The 22,697-nt window shown below is 39.1% G+C and overlaps 2 protein-coding genes and 1 long non-coding RNA gene across 39 annotated transcripts in view; 1 reads left to right on the forward strand and 2 right to left on the reverse strand.

Moving 5' to 3' along the window:
• The window catches only part of CSNK1G1 (casein kinase 1 gamma 1), a 169,357-nt gene extending 165,858 nt beyond the window's left edge, over positions 1–3,499 (reverse strand). For 9 of the 32 annotated variants that reach the window (XR_013370435.1, XM_077881436.1, XM_077881439.1 and 6 more), the window contains exon 1: positions 3,051–3,309. The gene's annotated coding sequence lies outside the window, so the exon portion shown is untranslated. Of the gene's footprint in view, positions 1–3,050; positions 3,312–3,478 lie in introns of those variants that run through there. The other 23 variants (XM_077881435.1, XM_077881454.1, XM_077881446.1 and 20 more) reach the window with 8 other exon arrangements.
• On the forward strand, positions 2,523–7,453 carry LOC144303372 (uncharacterized). The gene is made up of 2 exons (XR_013370448.1): positions 2,523–3,042; positions 3,790–7,453. It is a non-coding gene; the product is annotated as an uncharacterized LOC144303372 (long non-coding RNA).
• Positions 3,809–18,082, reverse strand: PCLAF (PCNA clamp associated factor). Of its 6 annotated transcripts, XM_077881469.1 has the most exons (5): positions 17,862–18,042; positions 17,411–17,491; positions 14,231–14,393; positions 8,809–8,846; positions 6,929–7,925 (listed from the first exon to the last, which is right to left on the reverse strand). In XM_077881469.1, the coding sequence occupies exons 1-4, from the start codon at positions 17,905–17,907 to the stop codon at positions 8,834–8,836; spliced, it is 303 nt and encodes a 100-aa protein (XP_077737595.1). In that variant the 5' UTR covers positions 17,908–18,042; the 3' UTR covers positions 6,929–7,925; positions 8,809–8,833. The 6 variants fall into 6 exon arrangements, with proteins under 6 accessions (XP_077737592.1, XP_077737595.1, XP_077737596.1 ...); XM_077881466.1 differs by lacking the exons at positions 6,929–7,925; positions 8,809–8,846 and adding an exon at positions 3,809–3,878 and having other exon boundaries at positions 17,862–18,053; XM_077881470.1 differs by lacking the exon at positions 8,809–8,846 and having other exon boundaries at positions 6,929–7,923; positions 14,227–14,393; positions 17,862–18,039.
• Between the last annotated feature and the right edge of the window lie 4,615 nt (positions 18,083–22,697).

The following is a 22,697-nucleotide window of genomic DNA, read 5'->3' on the forward strand; positions in this document are numbered from 1 at the left end:
TCTTTTTCCTCTAACAGCTAGTATCCTATCTTATATCCCAAAGTAAATTTAATTTAGTAATAAGTCAAAGTTCCATCAGAATATTGGGGGGGGGGAGGGGGGAATGGGAGCTTCTGATGGCTTTCCCAAAGCAAGATAATATAGCCTCAATTTTAAGATTCAAAAGATGACAAAAAATGATGATCCCAAAGACTTTATATACTCAGAAAAGCCATTTAGAAAGTCGAATAATCCACAAAAAATCTACAACTGTAGCAAATAAGTTCAACTCTTTAAAAAATATAGTATACTTTATATATCTGTTTATCAATTTGACCAACATTTATTTCATCCCTGTAAAGAAGCTGCAGTGGATAGAAATTAACAGTATCTCTGCCTCAAAGAGTATGCAATATAGTTGGAGAGTTCTATTTTTGGAAAAAAAAAGTTCAACTATGTAAAAGATAGACATAGGGAAGAAATGTATTTGAAAATTTCTCTCAAAACATGCAAAACCTATAAACCTCTTTAAAAAGTGATACAAACTTTATACCTACTTTCCACAAAATCTTATTAAAGGAAGTTACTGAACTTACATTTTTTAAGTATAGAGTGCATTTAAAAATTAAAAATTACTAACTACAGGGCACCTGAGTGGCTCAGTGGTTGAGTGTCTGCCTTTGGCTCAGGTAGTGATCCCCCGGGGCCTGGGATTGAGTCCCACATTGGGCTCCCCACAGGGGGTCTGCTTCTCTCTCTGCCTGTGTCTCTACCTCGCTCTGTGTCTCTCATGAATAAATAAATACAATCTTAAAAAAAATTACTAACTACAAGTTACATTAAAAAGCAAACTATATTAGTTAATAATTTGACATCATGTTACATCTAACTGTATCTTTTAAATCTATAAAATGAAGAAAAAAAATGAATGAAGACTTACTATTCTAAGATTTAGGTCTACACTTTCATCATGAATAATTTAAAAGCAGAAATTCATTCCATTTTCATTTATTTTTACAGAATATTATACATAAGAATTCTGTACATATTGCTAATAGTTTTAAGTCTAATTAAGAGAAGTCATGCTACTGATGTTGATGTTAATCTTAAAATTACTTTCTATTTTATGCCCCAATTTTAATTCTCTTCAGAGCCATGTGAAGTTAATTATACTTTATATGTTATACGTATAGAAGTGATGAATTACCATACTGCACACCTGAAACTAATATAACACTATGTTAACTGGAATTGAAAACTTAAAATTTATATACATTAAGTGTTTTTTATTTTTTTTAAAATCAATCTACACCACACGCACTACAAATCCAAGAAAAACCTTTGAAACAATAATGGTCGCTTCAATAAACGCACATATTGTTATTTTTTTTTTTTTTACAGTTTAAAGAACCTAATAACTGAATTTCGTGATACTTATGATAAATTTCTACAAGCCACTGGAAGTCCTGTTGTATACATATGGTTTTGCAATATTATCCAGTTCCCTTTCCATCTCAAACCTCATTCCACAAAACCGGGCTATCTCGACTGTCTGAGATTAATGATAACAATCACTCTTTCAATTAAAAGGTGCTTTCATTTAAAGTGGACTGTTATTTTTCTTTTTTTGAAGCAGGCTCCACCTGCGCGTGAAGACCAACTCCGGGCTTAAACTCAGGATCCTGAGATGAAAACCTGACCTGAGATCAAGAGTCTCAGGATTAAACCCACTGAGCCACCCAGGCGCCCCTTAAGTGGACTGTGACTTAAATGCAACGCACACACCCACACGTACACCCTTACAATACTGGTAAAAATGTTAACTCCTCTCACTTACGAAGTAACGAAAAGCTCTGGTAGGTCCCACGACTTGGCCAAGGTCAACAACTAGCCGGTGGCACGGACTGGGTTCAATCCCAGATTTACCTACCTCAACCTCAAAGCCAATACTTCACTTGACCACTGTTATCTCCTTAAAAGATTAAGAGGCTCAAAAGCAGAGGACCTTGTCTCTCTGAACGTTCACGTATCTGTTCTGAGACATCTATCACCACACACAGAGATACAACTCGGTCGCTAATTGAAATACAAATGAAGAGGATCTTTCTGCTTCATTTAAACTAGGACAGGCTTACTGACAGGTAGGAAAGAGACTGGAAAAGCAGGCTTGCCTCAACATGTCTTAGACCTCTAGATCTATAGGGTTCCCCTCAGTCTTTTTTTTTTTTTTTTTTTTAATAAACATGCATATCTACCAAACAAGGGCTATATACCCGACGACGACTAGCCTGTACTTTGGTGCTTTTCCGTATTGCACTTTTCTACGATAATTTATGCCAGATTTAATATCGAACTGGGAGGCCTCGTTGAATATGCCATTCTGGCACTTTCCAAACACCTGAAGTATCATTTAAGGGCAGTGAGCCTAGTTCCACCTTTTTTTTTTTTTTTTTTTTTAACGTTATGATGCTTGCCCACTTTGCGGGGGGGGGGGGGGGTACCGCTCCGGTAGGACTCGAGGGCGAGAGAGCAGTAAAGGAAGAAGTGGGGGAAGCACACGGAAGTTGGGCGGAGGGAGGTCCCCTTACCCCCTCTTCTGCCCTAGCTCCGCCAAGGGCGGCTCCCCGCGGTGCCCGGCCGACTCACAACCCCCACAACCCGGGGAGCCGCGCTCCGTCTCACGACGGAAGGCAGGGGCAGCCAGGGATTGCCCCGACCGCTCGGACGATGTCCAGGCTCCCCTTGGGGCCCGGGAGGATGCTCCCCCTTTCAGAGCGAGCCCTCCAGGTGGCGAACTCCCCGTCCAGTCCGGCCGAAGTCTTCTGCATCCGAGGGGGCGCCTCTCCGCGACCTCGAGCTGACCACCCGAAACTCTCCGCCAGCCGCGTCCCCCAAACCCTCCATCCCACCCCCGCCACCCGCCACGGACGCGCAAACCGGCCTGCGCCCCACCCAGGATCTCCGCGGCCCCCTCCCCAACCTGGGGAAGGGCCCCCCCCCCCACTCCCTACGGACACACACACACCCTCAGGCGCCAGCTTCCCGGACCCCGTCGAAGCCAGAGTAAGTACCTGGTCCGGCAGGGCTCCGAGGCTCAGACGGGGCGGGCGCGGTCCCCTCCCCGAGGCGCCGAGCGCTTCTCTACCCACCCGCAGCGGCGGCTTCTCTCTTTCCCAGGAGCGGGAGGGAGGAGAGAGGTGCGGGAGGGGAGGGGGGGAGCGAGGAGCCAAGGGGCTGGAGGAGCCGAGCCGGAACCACTAGTGCTGGCCCCACCCTCGGCCCGGCGCAGAGCACCCTGGCGCTCCCGATAGGACAGACTTAAAGCAGGCAGCGAGAAATGGACACCACCACTTCCGGGTCATCCCCGCTGCTGCCACTCCCTAGCAACCGCGTGGGGTTGCTAAGCGGAAGTGCCTTCAAAGACAACCACCCCCGTTTCTTCGGGGACTACCGGGGGTACCTGGGAGCGCGTGCTCCTCTTTGGCAAACACCCTCTCACCTCTTCCCCGTGGTCTTAGAAGGGTCACACTCCTCGACCCGGAGGCACTGAGCCCAGCTGGCTTTTCCCTTCAGCTGTGTTCCCCCCTCCAGCCACCCCCGTCCCCGCCACTATAATACACCTGCTCCCTGCCCCCCTGAGTCCCAGGCCCACCCACTGGCTCCTCCTAAGGCTCCCTCTGGTCCCTCGTGGGAGTTATTTTCTGGCGATTTAGCATCTCCCTCTTGTGGACGTTTCAACTGGGTTTAAAAAAAAAAAAAAAACTTCAATGTTACGAAAGCGTTTTTGGGCACTTCGTTCTCCTGCGACAGCCTCTGAAGCCGAACGGTGAGGAAAGTTTCGTCTTCACCGATCTTCTCTCTTGTGGGGATTGCACGTTTGCGTACGATCTGGGAAGAACCTAGCTCAAATCGAAGGGGAAAACAAGGACTGGCTGTAAATCGAGTAGTGATTGTGACCCTTAAAAGAAAAAAAAAAAAAGGCCAAATGAAGCCGGTAATCAGGCTGCGGAAAGACGACGTTTAATCCTCCTACACTCAGAATAAACTTTCATACGTACACTGTGGACAAGAAAAATGGGAGACCTCATTGATTCTTCTGTCGGGGTAATCCAGGTTTTGGAAGTATTGGGAAAGCTCCTGGCTGTGGTAAAACCCAATATAACTAATTAATCCTCTCTTAAAAAAAAAAAAAAGGTTGATTTATTCATTAGAGACACAGAGAGAGGCAGAGGGAGAAGCAGGCTCCATGCGGGGAGCCCCGTGCGGGACTCGATCCCCGAACTGGGATCATGCCTTGAGCCGAAGCCGGACGTCCAAACGCTGAGCCACCCAGGCGTCCCTAATTAATCGTCTTTTTAGAAAAATGACCCATATCATTATGGCAGTTAAATATTCAGAGAAATATAGTTGGGCATTCAGAAAAAAAATTAGTATAAATCTTGGCTGGACTTTCTTATCTTGAATATGTCTACTTAAAAGCAGTAAAGCTGAATCTGTTCTCTATCCCATGGCAGTGAATGTACTTGCAATTGCTGGCTCTGACTTTATTGGTCATGATAGGCTCGTAGTCACCAATATTTGGCTGTTGTCCACCTCACTGGAGGCAGAGGAAATGAGCTTTGGTAACTTAAAAGAAAGAGCAGGGCTGTTGGGTTTCCTGTTCACCTGAGACAGCATTAAATTGATTCACTCTAGGCAGTTCAGCAAAACCTGTAGGAAATCACTTGAGATTCAAATGTCAGTAATAAGTTGTTTAATAAGCCTAAAACATTTCAACTCTTGCCATGGACATGCATATGTGTGGGAGTATGCACACACAAAAAAATTCAAATGGAATCTGAATACATCCAGTAATTAATAGTTCTTTTAATGGGGTGCCTGGCTGTCTCAGTCAGTAGAGCATGCAAGTTCCAGCCCCAAATTAGGTGTAGAGATTACTTAAAAAAAAAAAAAAAAAAACTACCTGGCAGTAGGTGACAAGTGATAAACCTGTTACCATGACAAAATAGAGGATGGTATTTCAATTGTCAACAGAATAAAAAATTTTTAAATTAGAAAAATAAAACTATGAGCACAATGACCAATGACTTATCTAAAACTATGGTGGACTTAAATGTCACTAAAAACCATAAAACATAATATGGTTAATGTGTTCTATGGAAATAAATATTTTATTGGATAAAATTGTTAAATGTAGTAGCCAATATAGAAATGCATCATTCATTTTTCCAATTGCCTAAGGATGTATGAGTCACAAAAGTATTCATTTAAATCTTCTCTTCCTACAGTTTTAAATTATTCAATTGCAAAATAAATAAATAAATTATTCAATTGCTTTTGTATTGTTGTATCAGTAACTGGCTTAACTACTAAATGGTCATATGACTTCTATAATTATATCATTTTCTTTTTAAAAAAAGATTTATGAGGAGCACCTGTGTGGCTCAGTTGGTTAAGCATCTGCCATTGGCTCAGGTCATGATTCCAGGGTCCTGAGATTGAGCCCCTCAGTGGGCTTCCCTGCTCAGCAGTGAGTCTGTTTCTCCCACTTCCTCTGCCCCTCTGCCTGCTTGTGCTTGCTCTCTCTCACAAATAAATACCAAGTATAGGAGGAGGGGAGTTATAGAAATTCAAATTTTAATTCCTAACATTTTTTCACAATTAGAGTTGCCAATTAATAAAACAGTTCACATAATGAACAGCTGTAAGTGGCTTGATTTGGACAAGATTATTTCTTGTTCAGTGAAGTTTTGATTCAGTAAAGATCCTTTCACCTCCATATGCTATCCTCAAAGATAAAAATATCCATTATAACAAAATTAGTTGGATCAAGGTCCAACTGAACCTTCCATTTTTCCAAAAATGAATTACCATGACATATTCTAAATACAGTGAAAACTGTAAGCAGTGTATATGTACATATGGAAAGGTTCAGTGCATTTAGGTTATTTTCTACTTTCTAAAAAAATAAGCATTTGTCATAAATAACTCTTTGAGCACCCTGTACAACTTTCACTATGGTATTGTTCTTCCTTTGTGAAATAAGGTAAACACAAGATACATATGATCCTCACAATGTTTAAAAATTCCAAAAAAGTAGTTTTATTCATTGTCTGGTCAGGAATTTAACATTTATATTAGTAATCTGAATAATCCATTCAAAGAGGAAAACCAGATTAACTTTGTGAAGAAGGGTATAAAATTATAAACTTAATTATCTTTTTAATGTATAAATTTTACCTTTTGATTCAGTTTTTGGTGGAAACAGTCTGTACTTCCCTTATATTTAGAAGAGGTTAAATTGCCAATCTATATTTTACAAAAACTTTAACAAGAAAACATTACATGGAATCTCTGCTAACTAAACACATTATCATATGTCGTGTATTTGGTAGCAATTACATAATTCAACTTCATTAGACACAGCACCATAAAATTTCTCTTTCCATCAGTGAAAAATAGCAAATCGGATTTCAGATCCATCAAAACTTGTCTTTAATAGAGTTCATTTGAGCTACTCCTTAATATGAAGCCTAATTATTAAGGAAGTACTTAGGATAAAAATTTGACTCTCGGAATGCCTGAGTGACTCAGTGGTTGAGCATCTGCCTTTGGCTCAGGGCGGAATCCTGGGGTCCTGGAATGGAGTCCCACATGGGGCTCCTTGCTGGGAGCCTCCGTCTCCCTCTGTGTCTCTGCCTTTCTCTCTCTCTCTCTGTGTCTATCATGAATAAATAAATAAAATCTTTTTAAAATATTTGACTCTCAATTCAGCAACATTCTGCTTAATATCCATCTCTAAAAGACAAAGCAAAAAATATAATCTACAATCATCAGAACTTAGTTAAGAAATTTATAAAATCAGATCAATGCACTGATTTGTATTTGTAAGGAAAAAAGAAGTATCTAGTAGGATATAATCTCAGGAAGCACACAAATGGACAGTCTGTTGTGAAAATAAGTACTCATTTATTAAAAATAAAGTTCAGGAAAACACTGGTAAAAACATGGTTAATTTTGACAACAGGAGGTCAGGGAGCAAAAAGTATGATGAGGAAGTAATATCAGTTACTAAGTTATATTGTACCCACCTCTAATTACACCCCTGGTTATCTTAAAATATATAATGTTAGCTCTAAGGATTCTAGACAGATCTCTAGGTTTATGGCAAGTTGCCTTTCATGTTTTATTGATTTCCAACTTTAAAATTATAAGCCCAAAGGGTAATATTTTATGATACTGAATCAAAGGCATATTCTAGGAAAAGTTCTCTCTTTTAATGTAGTCTATAAAATATTCTTGTCTAATTGTATGCTAGTATTTTATCTGTTTTGTTGTTAGAAGCTTTATCAACTGTTTAATCTTCAAGCCAAATTGCCCTTAAGGAAAAGATACATAGCCGTCCAAATTTTTCAACATTGCATCTTTGGCCCTCTTTCTTAAAAAGGGTATAAGTTCAGTTTAATACTGAATTTTTTAATGTGCAAAAATCTAACTCTGCTTCCTAAAGCAAATAAAAGGAATGAAAATATGGCACCATTCCAATAATCAAATGCCAATAAAAATGGCAGCAGTACAAAGATCTAAGCAAATCTCAAACACAGCAGATTCATAATTGGAACACTATGCAATGATTAATTTTTAGCAAGAACAAGAAGCTTAATAACAACAGGTAAAAGAAACCAAATATGCATTATACTGAATGCTAAGCTAAGTAACCATAATTAATCTTACAAAGTCTCTAATATCATAATCACTTGCTTTAGAGTAACTATGTAAGCCTCATTTTTTTAAATTAAATGCCTATTCAACAAAACTAATTGGAACAAATACATTTATGCAAATTTACATCCTAGAATAATAAACAGGACACATTAGTCAAGGATGAATTATGAAAGTTCTATTCTTTTTCGTCATCTGAGTGATCAGGTGGCAAAGGACGTGCTCTGTGGAAAGAATAGAGAACTTCAATAGTCACTTGAGTATCAACTGTTTAAAAAAAAGTAGTTATCACCTTACATAAATCATGAAAATTAATACTGTAATGTGTCTGGTTAAGTGAATAGAAATAGAGAAAATTAAACTCTATTAGTTGACAAACACCTACAAATTTCAAGTATTAGAGCAATAAAATTTTGTCAAATCAGTATTTCTCCTTTAGGATATGTTGCCATTTTTATTAAAAAAAGAAATCTCTTTTTGTGATAATAAAAGGCATAAAAAGTGGGGTGCCTGGATGGCTCAGTCGTTTAAGTGTCTCTTTGGCTCAAGTCATGATCCCAAGGTCATTTGATTGAGCCCAGGTTGGGCTCCCTGCTCAGGGGGGAGTCTGCTTCTTTCTCTTTACCCCTGCTCCTCCCCCCTGCTCGTGCGCTCTCTCTCACTCTCTCTCTCAAATAAATAAAACCTTTTTTAAAAATGGCAAAAAAAAAAAAAAAAAAAAAAACCAACCAATCCATTTGAGTAGAGAAAATATAGCAAGATGCTATATTTGACGATATAGCCTTTTGAACCATACAAACCTATTACCTAATTGGAAAAATCTCAAAATTGGTTAAGTTGGTATATGATAGTTGTAGCTTTTGAAAATTAGTTTGTTACCCCAGAGCCATTTTGTACTCATTACATGTATTATAGAGAAGTCAATTGAAAACTTTTCTGACATAAGTCAGAATTTTTTAGAGCAGATGAAGATCTGGGAAATCTATTCTAAAATAAGCAGTTTTCAAATTAGGTCCCATAAGCTTAAATAGTCATAGAGCTAGGTAGTGAAAGAAGGAAGCTAAAACAAAGGTATTCTGACTTGGTACGAGACTATCATCGATTTACCTCCTATTAGATTACCAAGAGGTCTTCATTGTATTTTCCTGGAAGTTACATTAACAAATGAAATACTATCAAGAGTCAAGCTTCCTTTTTTTTTTTTTTTTCAAGAACCTGCTGTATTTTATGCACTATATAGCTCTATTCAAGATTTAAAGTAGATAGTCTTTCTTGATTGACTTTCCCCATGCAACTGAAGGGAATTTACCCTGCCCTTGTGAGAAAAATAAAGATGTACGAATAGTCATGTTTCAGATTATAGAGTTTATACCAGAAGTCTTTCTAATAAACTGATAGTTATCGGGATCCCTGGGTGGCTCAGCTGGGGATCCCTGGGTGGCTCAGCGGTTTAGCGCCTGCCTTTGTCCCAGGGCGTGATCCTGGAGTCCCGGGATCGAGTCCCACATTCGGGCCCCCTCCATGGAGCCTGCTTCTCCCTCTGCCTGTGTCTCTGCCTCTCTCTCTCTGTGTCTCTCATGAATAAATAAATATTTTTTTGGAAACCTGATGTTATCTACTATCAAAAGCAAATCTATTGATTTACTATCAATAAAGAGTTAATTACAACTCTCCTAAACAAAAACAAATCTAAGAAAGAGGTCTAAAGGAATAGTATTAACCTCTACTACCTAGTTTTATGTCACAAATTTTATTATACCATGGATCAAAGTTCTTTATGAGAATATGCATGTAATCTTTCTCCATATAATTGAAAGCTTGTAATATATATTTCATTGCTATGATGATCAGTAATGGTCAATGGTATGCCATATTTGGCCATATTGTTTTGTTTTCTTAGTGGAAGTCACAAATAATTCAAGAGGGTTGTAATATATTCTAGAGCTAATATTGACTATTAGCCTGTCATATTAGAACGGGAAGAACAAAGAAGGAAGAACAAGGAAGAATGTTGCCAGACAGTGACAGGGAACTAAAAGAAACTGACAGGAATCATGAAAGCAAGTCTGTTAAAAGGCTTTTTCTAAAAATGTATCCCATTCATTGTTGATTTTTATTGAAACCTGAAATCGTAAAAGTGACATAGCAACAAAGTCTAAAATTTAATCACTGCTCTAGAGTTTGACATTCCTTTTAGATATCTCATAACAGGGGAGCCTGGCTGGCTCAGTCGGAAGAACATGTGACCCTTGACCTTGAGGTTGTGAATTTAAGCCCCACACTGGGTGTAAAGATTGCTTAAAAAAAAAAAAAAAAATATATATATATATATATATATATCTTGATTGATATATATATATATATCTTGTAACATGGATGGCAAGCACTCAATAAACATTTATTAAGTGATCTTATGAACAGTATTGAATTCTTAAAATTTTATATGCATAAGCATCATTTTGTAATCCAAATACTTTGTTTTAGTTGCTCTTTCAGCCATTTAGTTTGTGTTCAATGGAAATCAATTCCAAACACAATGTACAATCCCAAACAGATGTATGGTGTTCAGATATGAAGGGAATATTCATTCACACCCATAGATCCCACATAGCTTGAGATCTGTTGGATCTGATTGTTCTCCTATGGGTTTCTAAAAATGACAAATACTGGTTTAAGACATATTAAGCCTACTATAGTCATATTGGATACTGTAAACCTGAGCATCAGTGTGTTAATATGTGAATCAAATATTTCATGGGGTGTCTATTTCTAGAAAACTTTCCATACATCAAGGCAGTTGTAAAAGTTTTACATTCCAGAATCAGGTAACTTAGGTTTAGAATCAATTCTAACTATCAAAAAATACTGATATAGAAAGTTTTCCAAATGTAGCTATTCTGATTCATAAAGTTTTTAAAAACGTATTCACAGAAAGAGCACAAAAGAGTTGTGAATTTAATATAGGCAAGTCTTGGGGCACCTGGGTGGCTCAGTTGGTTGAACATCCAACTTTTAATTTTAGCTCAGGTCATGATCTCAGGATCTTGGGATCAAGCCTCCCACATCAGGCTCTGTGCTCAGTGCAGAGTCTGCTTGTCCCTTTCCCTCTGCTCCTCTCCCCACTCATGCTCTTTCTCAAAAAAAAAAAAAAAAAAAATATATATATATATATACATATAGATATACACACACATGCAAGACTCCTGTCTTCACTTCCCAAATACCTAATATACATTATTTTTGCCTCCTTCATATCTTTGTATCTTAATTTCAATATTTGTCAAATATGCCTTCAAAATATATTTTTAAGTTGTAAAAAGTTATTTTAAAAATGCAGAAATAAATGGCAGAATTTAAGATTGGTTAAAGTCAATGAATTTCTTATCTTTGGAGTCCAGTAAAGTGATCCAAATCAAACAAATCTGACATTCTTACTGGATGGGAATGTGTGATAGGAAAATACCTGTCATTTGACTTTTAAGTATATATCCCAAAATTACTCGTGCTTAGATTTGTAGTAGAACATGTCAATTATTACATGAAGTCACATGCAATGTCAATTCTAAAGCCCCAGAGGAAGGAGTTCCCAAGAGAACAATGAAAACTGAACAATGTAAAACTTCATGTAGAGTATGTCAGCATTAAATTCGGACTGCTGAAATAATACACAGAGGATTTGAAATAACACCTGGTGGTTCCTTCCAAAGTACATATAAATAGCTTCATGGAAGCTTTTTATAGAACCTAATCATTTTATGGCCTTCTAAATTTCATAAATCAAAGTAAAAACCCAATTTCCATTTTGCAGCATATCCCTTTTCTCTAAAGTGAAGTTATTCTTATTATAAAGATAGAGTTTTAAGTGTCCATATTTCTTAAGTTTTAAGTGTCATATTTCTTGATTTCTGTCACATCATTAATTTTCAATGTCTCTCTCTCTTCAGTCTTGTATGTGAACCTTCAGCAGATTTAATATTGGTATTCGTTATCTAGTCAAATCCTTCAGATGTCAGTCCAAGTGGGGACTCTCACATTTTCTGTGTTAATAAAACAAAGAGTGGAATTAGTAGATCTGATGGAGACCTGTGTTTTCCTGGTCACACTGGACTTTTCTAGTCACCATATGGATTGGACTTTAGAATATGCATTCACAGGACACCTGGATAGCTCAGTGGTTGAGCATCTGCCTTTGGCTCAGGTCGTGATCTTAAAAATCTTAAAAAAAATCTTAAAAAACATATGTGTTAGTGAACAATAGGGCCTGGATCTGTTTAACAGTAGAGATGGGGAAGGGCAAGCAAGACCACAAGGAAAATGGCCATTCTGACTTGTGGCCATGACTGTAGGGCACAGGTAGACATTGTGGGTTCAAACAGAGGACCTGGGGATCCCTGGGTGGCGCAGCGGTTTGGCGCCTGCCTTTGGCCCGGGGCGCGATCCTGGAGACCCGGGATCGAGTCCCACGTCGGGCTCCCGGTGCATGGAGCCTGCTTCTCCCTCTGCCTGTGTCTCTGCCTCTCTCTCTCTCTGTGACTATCATAAATAAATTAAAAACAAACAAACAAACAAACAGAGGACCTGGTGTGCTGGTTAAAAGAACGTGTGAATAAATCTGTGTGGATAGAAGCAGTGCCAGAAGTAGCAGCCCCAAACAGAGCCTGACCATCATCCCCCTTACCCATGTTGGTCATTGTGCCCTGGGTCAAACTTGCTACTTGCTACACTGGAAGATCATAGGCTCCTGGCTGGTGCAGAAGTAGCTAGCATGGTCTCAAACCAGGGGGCATCAAAATGACAGTGGCATGGCACCATCTGCCCACCCATGCTCACCGTTCCTTATACCTCCAGTCAAATAATTTGTTTTTGAAACACAATTTTTCAAAATTGTTTAGGGAGCCTGGATTCTATTACTTACAACTCCATTTTTTTTTAAAAGCAAGTTTTCTTTGCCTTTTTTCCCAAGTGGCATTATTTTTTTTGTGATTTTTTTTTCTTTTAAAGAAAAACTTATTTATTCATGAGAGACACAGAGAGAGAGGCAGAGACATAGGCAGAGGGAGAAGCAGGCTCCACGCAGGGAGCCCGATGTGGGACTTGATCCTGGAACTCCAGGATCATGCCCTGAGCTGAAGGCAGACGTTCAACTGCTGAGCCACCCAGGCGTCCCTTTTTTCCTGATTCTTTAAAGTATGTTTGTTGTTGAAAGTTTGTAGCACAAAATGAATATAAAGAGAAGTTTATACCCAGACATAATCACTATTGACATCTGGTCTGTTTATACATGTTTTCACACCATAAAAACTGTACCTCTATATGCAGAATTTCTGTTTAATATTTATCATGAGCATATTCCTGATATTAAAAGCTTCAAAAGCATGATTTAATTATATTTTTAAAAAGATTTTATTTATTTGACAGAGAGCGAGAGCACAAGGAGGGGAGTAGCAGAAGTAGAAGGAGAAGCAGGCTCCTCACTGAGGAGGGAGCCCAATGTGGGGCTTGATCCAGGATTCTGGGATCAAAATCTGAGCTGAAGGCAGATGCTTAACCACTGAGCCACCCAGGTGCCTTGATTTAATTATCCTTTTTTTACAAAGTTTGTACACTTGGGGCTCCTGGGTGGCTCAGTCGGTTAAGCATCCACTCTTGATCTCAGCTCAGATCTTGATCTCAGGCTTATGAGTTCAAGCCCCATGTTGGGCTCCATACTGGGCATACAGCTTACTTAAAAATAAAAATTTGTAAAAATAAATAATAAAAATAATAAATGTTTTTAAAAAGTGTATACACAGAACTCTGTATTATGCAGTTTTATTTCTGCCTTGTTTTGAAGTATTTTTATGCATTTTTAGAGAAACTGTAAAGAAAATACACATGGTATCGTGGTTTTCAAAGTGATAGGGATTTATATGTTTTCCAAGTTTTCTATATTGGTTATTTATTTCTTGTGGAGGTGGAACTAGTCATTTTCTGAGAGGCTGAGTTAGTAGAATTGATGCTGGAAAAACCAACATAGAAATTGCTTTTCAGAAAAAAAAAAGTATAGGGCAGCCTCGGTGGCGCAGCAGTTTAGCGCCGCCTGCAGCCTGGGGCGTGATCCTGGGGACCCGGGATCGAGTCCCACGTTGGGCTTCCTGCATGGAGCCTGCTTCTCCCTCTGCCTCTCTCTCTTTCTGGGCCTCTCATGAATAAATAAATAAAATCTTTAAAAAGAAAAAAAAGTATAGAAAATAAAGCAGTAGAATGAAAGAATAAAGCAAGAAGTTCATGGTTAATAACAAAGCACTTAGCGTCTGATTGGGAATTGATCCTCTTTGAGTGACTGAAATGAGTAAAAATAATACCTTTCACTGATGTTTGAAATTTGGGAGTGACTCAGAATAAGAGATAAGCACAAGTTTTTTTTAAAAAACCTCTGGTTTGTGTTTTCTTATGACTTCAAGAAGAAACTTTAAAGTTACTCAATATTCCCTTGTCTTTTATTTTTAAAAATATACATATTTTCTTTATATTCCAGAATATAACTTACTTTTTTTTTGCCTTTCCTAAGCCACTACTTCCTGCCTCTTCAGGAATCCGATTTTCTTTTTCAGAATCTTTAGGAGACAGCCTGAAGAATTCTCCAATTCCTTTTTGCCACTTGGGAGTTGGGCGTACACAAACCGGATTCCCTCCTGCATACTTATTTTCAACTATAAAATATAAACAGACGGAACTAAATAAGAACTAAGGGTGCAATTGCCATTCCTTATAGGGAAACAATTATTTAATATTAAATCTACAGGGTATTAAGTGGTATTACATCCATCTTAAACTAATTAGAAAATGTGAGATGATAAAGTTTTATTCAGTCAATAGCATATTATACATTGTTATAATACAATGTGTAATAATATTTTGTTAAAGTTATCCTTTGTCCTAGGAAAATAAAATTAACAGTATTTTTACAACTGGAAAATATTTTTTATAATTTATCCACAGAGCTATTCAAGTAGTCTTCTGCATTGTCATTAAAATTTAACACATTTTTTCCTAATATGAGGTATAGTATAAAGCATCAAAAGTTTACTTAACAAGGTCATTTAGATAAAGCACCTAAATATAGAGCAATGTGAAAGTTTCCACAAAAATAGGTTTCATTTTTCAGAGCCCTTGGCTCCTGTTCAGTTCATAAAGCAAATCCAATTCTTTTTTTTTTTTTTAAGTAAGCTCTACACCCAACACAGGGCTTAAACTCATGACTCTGAGATCAAGAGTCGCATGCTTTAGCAACTGAGCCAACCAGGTGCCCCAATTCCAAATTAAAAAAAAAATTAAAACAGTAATATGGAGGAAAAGTTTCCGCCTCTTTATGAAGTAATGATTTATTCTAACCAAGATGAGCAAATTACTGAGCCACTACATATACCTTTTGCTTTAAACATATTTGTCACAAACCGTTATAAAGTTGCTTCCATATATACTGTCTGAAGTTTTTAAATCTTTTTTAAAAGTACAAGTAAGCTTTTGAAAAATAGTGATCTGGGGTGCCAGGTGGCACAGTCCGTTGAGGGTCTGACTCGGTTTCGGCTCAGATCCTGATATCAGGGTCCTGAGATCAAGCCAGGTGATGACCGCAATCAGCATGGAGTCTGCTTGGAGTTTCTCTCTCCCTCTCCTCTGTCCCTCCCTGCCCTCTCAATATCTAAGAAGGAAGGAAGGAAGGAAGGGAGGAAGGAAGGAGAGAAGAGGAGAGAGAGAGAAAAAGAAAGAAAAGAAAAGAAAGAAAAGAAAAGAAAAGAGAGGGAGAGAGAGAGGAAAGAAAGAAAGAAAGAAAGAAAGAAAGAAAGAAAGAAAGAAAGAAAGAAAGAAAGAAAGAAAGAAAAGAAAGGAAAGGAAAGGAAAGGAAAGGAAAGGAAAGGAAAGGAAAGGAAAGGAAAGGAAAGAAAAGAAAAGAAAAGAAAAGAAAAGAAAAGAAAAGAAAAGAAAGAAAAGAAAAGGAAAGAAAAGAACAATCAATCCTTTGGTTCACAATTTTCCCAAAGGAAACTTAGAGGAATGCTTTAATTACTTAGAAAGTGAGCTACAGCAGCAATAGGTAGCTCAGTATAGAATTCAAACCCAACTAGGGGCACCTGGGTGGCTCAGTCACCCAGAGTCTGACTTTGATTTTGGCTCAGGTCATGATCTCAGGGTCCTTGCTCAACAGGGAGTCTGCATATCTCTCTTTCTCTCCCTTTGCCCTTCCCCCCAACACACACACTCGTGCTTGGTCTCTCAGATAAATAAAAATATAAAACAAAACAAGAATTCAAACCCAGCTCTGCTGATTTAATTGTGACTTTTACCCAAGTATGTAAACTGAGCTTAAATGTCACTTAAAATGAGATTGTTACGAATTTCATATAGTTGATTAAAAATAGAGTTGAAAAAAATAAAATAAAATAGAATAAAATAAAATAAAATAAAATAAAATAAATAAAAATAGAGATCAGTGGTTGCCTCCTGGCTCAGTTGGTGAAACAGATGATTTTTTTTTTTTAACATGCAACTCTTGATCTCAGGGTTGTGATTATGAGCCCCATGTTGGGTTCAGAGATTACTTACGAATAAAATCTTACAAAAACAACAATAGAGATCTACCGGGGCACCTAGCCGGCTAGTGGGTAGAGTATGCAACTTTTGAACTTAAAGTCCTGAGTTCAAGCCTCATATTGGGTGTAGAGCTTACATACAAAAAGTAAAGATCTATAAAATGCCTTAGGGTGCATCTGGCCAACATGTCAAGAGCCTATTCAGTTGGTTCTGGTGGTTCAACAGTGGACGAGACAATGGGATGTGGCGCTAACTGGAATGTAATGGTATAGGATATGCTCAGTAAATTAATCACCTTTCAAAACTTTTGACCTACAGCTCTTTTATCTAAAGAGAGTACATTAGTAAATATTTTCTAATGAAATATTTAGAACTGGGGGAAGTTAACTTAAGAACCTGTGAAGTTCACTGTGTTCCCCTGTATGTTCTTAATTAGGCCTTGTGGAATTAATCTTCCTAACTGCTCAACTTCCTAGGAGAGGAATGAAGCACCAGATGGCACGGTATTTTCTCAACCTCTCCTTGCACAGAAGGAGCAGTGTGAAGCTATTTCCACGGCCAAATTTTCCCTCCTAATGTCCCAAAGGCAGTATCAGGAACTGCACAGTTGGAAAACACACACACACACACACACACACACAATGCTAAAAAACAAACAAAAAACCAAAAATACATGCAGAAATAAAAACGAAAACGTTTACACAAGAAGACAATGTGATTAGCACTGTCAACTATGGTCCTAATTCTTAATCTAGTGAAGGGGAGCTTAAATAGCCTCTTACAGGAAAAAGCCATCTGCCAATATTAAAAATAAAAAAAGCTAAACCAGAAAAGAAAAATAGATTTCAAGATAAACTGTGTCTGTTCCTAATGCTGAGGTTTGAGATTCTTTTCCTCGGGACCCCCACCTTTATACCCCAACTGGCCAAGAGGTCAAGGTCCCCTCATTATATCATAGGGCAAGGAAGAAATTATGGTATGAGGATCTCAGGAAAAATAAATTCCACAGTAGGTCAGGGGGCTTGCAGGTCAGGAGAACTGTGGTGCCAGGCCTGATCCCCCCCTTTTGTGAAGGTTTCTCCAGGAGTTGCAGGGGCGGTTTTTTGTTTGTTTGGGGGTTTTTGTTTTGTTTTACCTTTCCTCGATGAAAGCGGTGTGGAGTTAGTAGCAGAAGTAGAGGAACCAAGCACCTTCCTGGGGGCTCGCGAAGCCACCACTGCGGAGAGGCAAAAGGAGAGCATTAAATAGAGGGGCAGTAAGGTTCCCACGCCCAGCTTCAAAGCCACGTTCTCAACACAGTCCCAACCCTGCAAGAGCCCCTCGATCCAGAACAGCAGGAGACCCTCCCCACCCCTACTATTCCCCACTCCCCATCCCCCCATCCCCCCGCTCCTCCACCCCCCGCCTGTCCGCACCACTCCCCGCTCCTGGTAAACGGGCCAGGCCGTTGCTTCCAGAACGGCTGGACCAGTCTGGCTCACCTGGGCGGTGGCGAACCCCGGCCTCTCCCGCCCAGCGCGGGGCTGCCCGGACAACCCCCCTCCCCCCCTTCCCCCTCCCTGCACTGCCTTGCTCCACTACCTCACCTTTTCTGTAGGTGCCTGGGACACTGTCCGCTTTTGTCCGCACCATGTTCAAACCCGAGATGAGAGCAATCAACCGACTTTCCAACCGAGGGTGTTTAACTGCACAAGGACCCGAAAGCGAAATCTCCCGCCACGGTTTATATTGGTCTCTTTCCCGCGCGCTCCACCGGCTCCCTCGGGAAGCCGCTCCCATTGGTCCCGCGCCGGCCGCCCACAGCCAATCACCAGTGTCCAGCGATGACACTGTCCAGCGGCGGGGGGCGGGGGGTGGGTGTCAGTACGGTCCCATCCATCAACTTTTGCAGAAGCCTGTGATTCGTACCCGCCTTAAGTGGGTGGTGCCAAGGCTCTCCCCTGGGGTGCCCTAAGAGTCGGGGCTAAGAGGATGAGCTGGGGAAGTGGGCCTGCTTCGGAAAGAACACCCAGGAAACACAGCGAATTATAACAAAAGGTACTACAGGGTTAAATCCATAATGACTGACTCCAGAAAAAGACACTTGAAATAAAGCTGATTTTTAAAAGCAAATCAAAATAAAGAACTTTTTTTTTTCTTCTTTTTTTTTTAAACCTCACACAAATTCTCTCTACCGGGTCCATAACAAAATAATTCTACGTAATGTTAGAAAAGGAAGGTAATTTATTTTAGAGGACTTTTCTACGTTTTTAGTATGGTGTGAAACGAAGAAAAAAACTGAATAGATTGTATGTACATACACACATAAAAAGTAACAAAGTAACAAAAGGGCTTCCCGAGATCTATATGCTCTCAGAGTTCCATTCAAAATACGTCAAATGTCAAAAAAAAAAAAAAAAAAATACGTCAAATGTCAGGGTGCCTGGCTGGCTCGGTCAGTGGAGCATGCAACTCCTGACCTTGGGGTTGTGGATTTGAGCCTCACCACAAGTGAGGCTCTTTAAGTGTAGAGATAACTTAAAAATAAAATATTTTTTAAAAATGCGGAATGTAAAAAAAATAAAAAAATAAAAATGCGGGGGGATCTCTGGGTGGCCCAGCGGTTTGGCGCCTGCCTTTGGCCCAGGGCATGATCCTGGAGACCCGGGATCGAATCCCACATCGGGCTCCCTGTGCATGGAGCCTGCTTCTCCCTCTACCTGTGTCTCTGCCTCTCTCTCTGTCTCTGTGTGACTATCATAAATAAATAAAAATTAAAAAAAAATAAAGTTCTTTACTAAAAAAAAAAAAAAATGCGGAATATGCCAAGGGTACATCCCTGGCATACAGTGATTATGATGCTAGAATAAGAGCTCACAACTATATTCTATCCCTATGCCTATCTTATAATTACAATATCTCTGGGGAGTGATTTTCAATCTCAAAACCATGCATGAAACATAAACATAACATAATCAGATGAACTTGCCTTGGGATGTATTTTGTTAAATGCTCACTTTAAAGGCAATCCTAAAAATGTAAGCAGGGCATCAATTCTCTCCAATAAATTATGCTTGAACTTGTGGAAAATAGCCTTCTCAGTACTTCAACAGAATTGACAAATACTTACTGTTTTAGAATTAAAGGATCTTGAAAAAAGGATTAAAGGATCTAGACAACAGGTGAAATTATATGTTAATTGTATTCTGATTCTATTAATTATATTATAATAGAAACATATTGGAAATTACCTGTAGCTTTGTTTAAGCCTTGGAGTCTAGGGCACCTGGCTTAGCGTTGGAGCATCTGCCTTTGGCTCAGGTAGTGATCCCAGGGTCCTGGGATAGAGTCCCACATTAGGCTCCCTGCAGGGAGCTGGCTTCTCTCTCTGCCTGTGTCTCTGCCTCTCTGTGTCTCTCGTGAATAAATAAAATCGTTAAAAAAAAAAAAAAAAAAAAAGCCTTGGAGTCTAAGACTATATTAGAATTCCTATCAGAAAAATCAACAAGCCCCAGGGTATTCCTTTCTTCTTTATCATCATGTCCGTCTCAATACACAATCATTCTTCAATACACATTCTCTCTTTTTCAGTTCAAGTGGCTTCTACAAAGGCCTGAATTACTTAATTCAAACTCATATCTCAGATTCCAGTGGAGTTTAGATAGCATAGAGATTCTGCTGGTCTTTTCTCTTAGTTCACAAGTCAAGTAAATGGCTGGAAAGAATTGCAAATAAACCTTGCACAGAAGAGGAGCAATCTATTACTATAGCTGCATTTGTATGTTTGTCTTTTAACAACAGGGAAGAATGCATATTAAGGTAAAAAATTAGGAAACAAGCAGTGATGTCTAGCAAAAATTCTTAATTTAAACGTTTGCTTTGAAAAAAAAAAACAAAAAAATAAAGGTTTGCTTAGAGGAAGTGCTTCTCCTTTAGTTAAAACACAGAGAAGAGGGGATCCCTGGGTGGCGCAGCGGTTTGGCGCCTGCCTTTGGCCCGGGACGCGATCCTGGAGGCCTGGGATCGAGTCCCACGTCGGGCTCCCGGTGCATGGAGCCTGCTTCTCCCTCTGCCTGTGTCTCTGCCTCTCTGTCTCTCTCTGTGTAACTATCATGAATAAATAAATAAAACCTTAAAAAAAAAAAAAACACAGAGAAGAAAAAATTAAAAAAAGAAACACAGAGATTTGTGTGGTATGAATTTGAAAATTTCAAAGGCCTAGGGCATTATGAAAAGTTGTAGTAGATATGTATGAAATATCTGCCTAAATTTATGCAAAGGAATATCTTAAGTCATGTTAAATAAGTACACTTGCTTTGCTCAGGCAGAAATGCATTTTAATAAACGATAATGACTGTAAATTGCATTGCATTGCATTATATACATTACAAATTAGAGATTACAATCATTAACATATGCTTTATGTAAAAGAATACTTTATTCTTGAGAACCTAATAATTTCATCATAATTTATATGATGTACTAAGTCCTATTGTAGAAACAATCTTGTGATAGTTTGTCTCCAAGAAGTTAACATTCAAATTATGGGAACTGAACAGATACAGAAACAGGTAAACAATTTGGGTATGTCATATTAATATGAAATGTAGCATATTTTTATGAAGAAACAAAATTTGTACCCACTATTAACTTACATTCACAGATAATTTGTTTTTTTCAAGCTATAAAATGTTTTCTAAAATAATAACAAAGGCAATCTACATCCAATGTATATCAATACTTATATAATTTTGATTTATGTCAATGAAAATATTAGTATAAAACAGTGAAGCAGGATCCAATAATGCAATTGCTTAGTCTACATTACCTAATGGGAATGAAGAATCTGTAAATGTAACAAAAAGTCAGTCAATTAAATTTATTGATGGGTGCCTGGTAGGCTTAGTGGAGTACAATTCTTGATATCAGGGTTGTGATTTTGAGCCCCATGTTGGGTGTGGAGATTACTAAAAAAATAAAATCGTTAGAAAAATTTATTGATGAAATATATCAGAGGATATTAAGTTCTCCAGAATAGTCTGGCTAATTTTCTCCAGTCCATTGTCCAATGGAATGAAACACATAGAAGTCTAGTCTTCTCAGGTTGAAATACTTTGACTTTTTAAAAAATCACTGCAAGGGGTGCCTGGGTGGTTCAGTCCATTAAGTGGTAAGCCTCAGACTTGATTTCAGCTCAGGTCATGATCTCAGGGTTTCAAGATTAAGCCTTACTTTCAGGCTCCCTGCTCAGTGGGGAGTCTGCTTGAGATATTCTCTCCCTCTGCCCCTCCCTCTTTTGCTCTCTCTAAAATAAATCAATAAATTTTTAAGAAAATATAAAACCACTGCAGAATGGAGGATGGGTTAAAAAGGTGATGGGGATTAAGAAATGAACTTGTGATAAACACCAGGTGTTACATTAAGTGTTGAATCACTATATTGTACATCTGAAACTAATATTATACTGCACCTTAACTAACTGCAATTTCAAAAAAGTATTTAATTTATTTGACAGAGAGAGAGAAAGCTGGGGGGCGGGGGTTAGGCAGAGGGAGTGGGAGAAGTAGACTCTCGGCTGAGCAGGACCCTGAGATAGTGACTTGTCCGGAAGGCACTTAACCCACTGTGCCATCCAGGTGCTCCCAACTAACAGTTATTTAAATTAAAAAAAAAAAAATTAAAAGGACATCGTTGACAGAGAAAAAAAGTATTACAGAAGTAAAAAAAACAAAACAAAACAAATTTCACTAGGGAATTTAGGTGGAAATCCTTGAAAGCCAAATCCCAGTACCTGTTTTATTAAAGTTCCCGCCTCCCCTTGAGCTTCTCGGGATGTCTTGACCCTCTTGGAAAAGACCTGGCTTAAAAAATAAACAAAGAGGTTTTAGCAGTAAGCATCTAGCATTGGACCACATGGATATTAACAAAACCAGTACCACCAAAGCAAATCCTTACAGCGCTTCCTCTAGCTTGCAAGAGCTATTTTATTTTATATATATATTTAATTAATTAATTAATTAATTAATTATGAGCGACACCGAGAGGGAGAGGCAGAGACACAGGCAGAGGGAGAAGCAGGCTCCCTGCAGGGAGCTGGATGCGGGACTCGATTCTGGGTCTCCGAGGTCACGCCCTGGGCCGAATGCAGACGCTCAACCCCTGAGCCACCCTGGTGTCCCCACAAGAGCTATTTTAAATGTTTTATATAAAACCAGAAAAAATTTAAAAGCTGGCATCTCAGATTAAGATTTTTATCTTTTCCTCGGCCGTGGGCGTTATAGGTAATCGTACTGGGTTGGCAGGATTCCCGATTCCGAAACCCTAGTTCTAACCACGCAGAAAAATCACGGGCGGACGAGCTCCGGCAGGAGCGTCAACAGCGCCAGGAAGCGGGAAAAAGGAGGTGGCAGCGGTGGGCGGGATCTGTGCTGGGGGCGGTGCCT

Source organism: Canis aureus, chromosome 32 (assembly GCF_053574225.1).
Source record: "Canis aureus isolate CA01 chromosome 32, VMU_Caureus_v.1.0, whole genome shotgun sequence".
Classification (NCBI taxonomy): Eukaryota; Metazoa; Chordata; class Mammalia; order Carnivora; family Canidae; genus Canis; species Canis aureus.

Bases quoted from the DNA above. Each gene is read 5' to 3' on its own strand.
- PCLAF (XM_077881466.1), bottom strand. From the start codon at position 17,907: ATGGTGCGGACAAAAGCGGACAGTGTCCCAGGCACCTACAGAAAAG. The intron at 14,394-17,410 runs GTAAAACAAAAC...TATATTTTATAG, and splicing joins ACCGCTTTCATCGAGGAAAG to TTGAAAATAAGTATGCAGGA. The intron at 3,879-14,230 runs GTAAGTTATATT...GATTTGAGCTAG, and splicing joins TTAGGAAAGGCAAAAAAAAA to GTTCTTCCCAGATCGTACGC.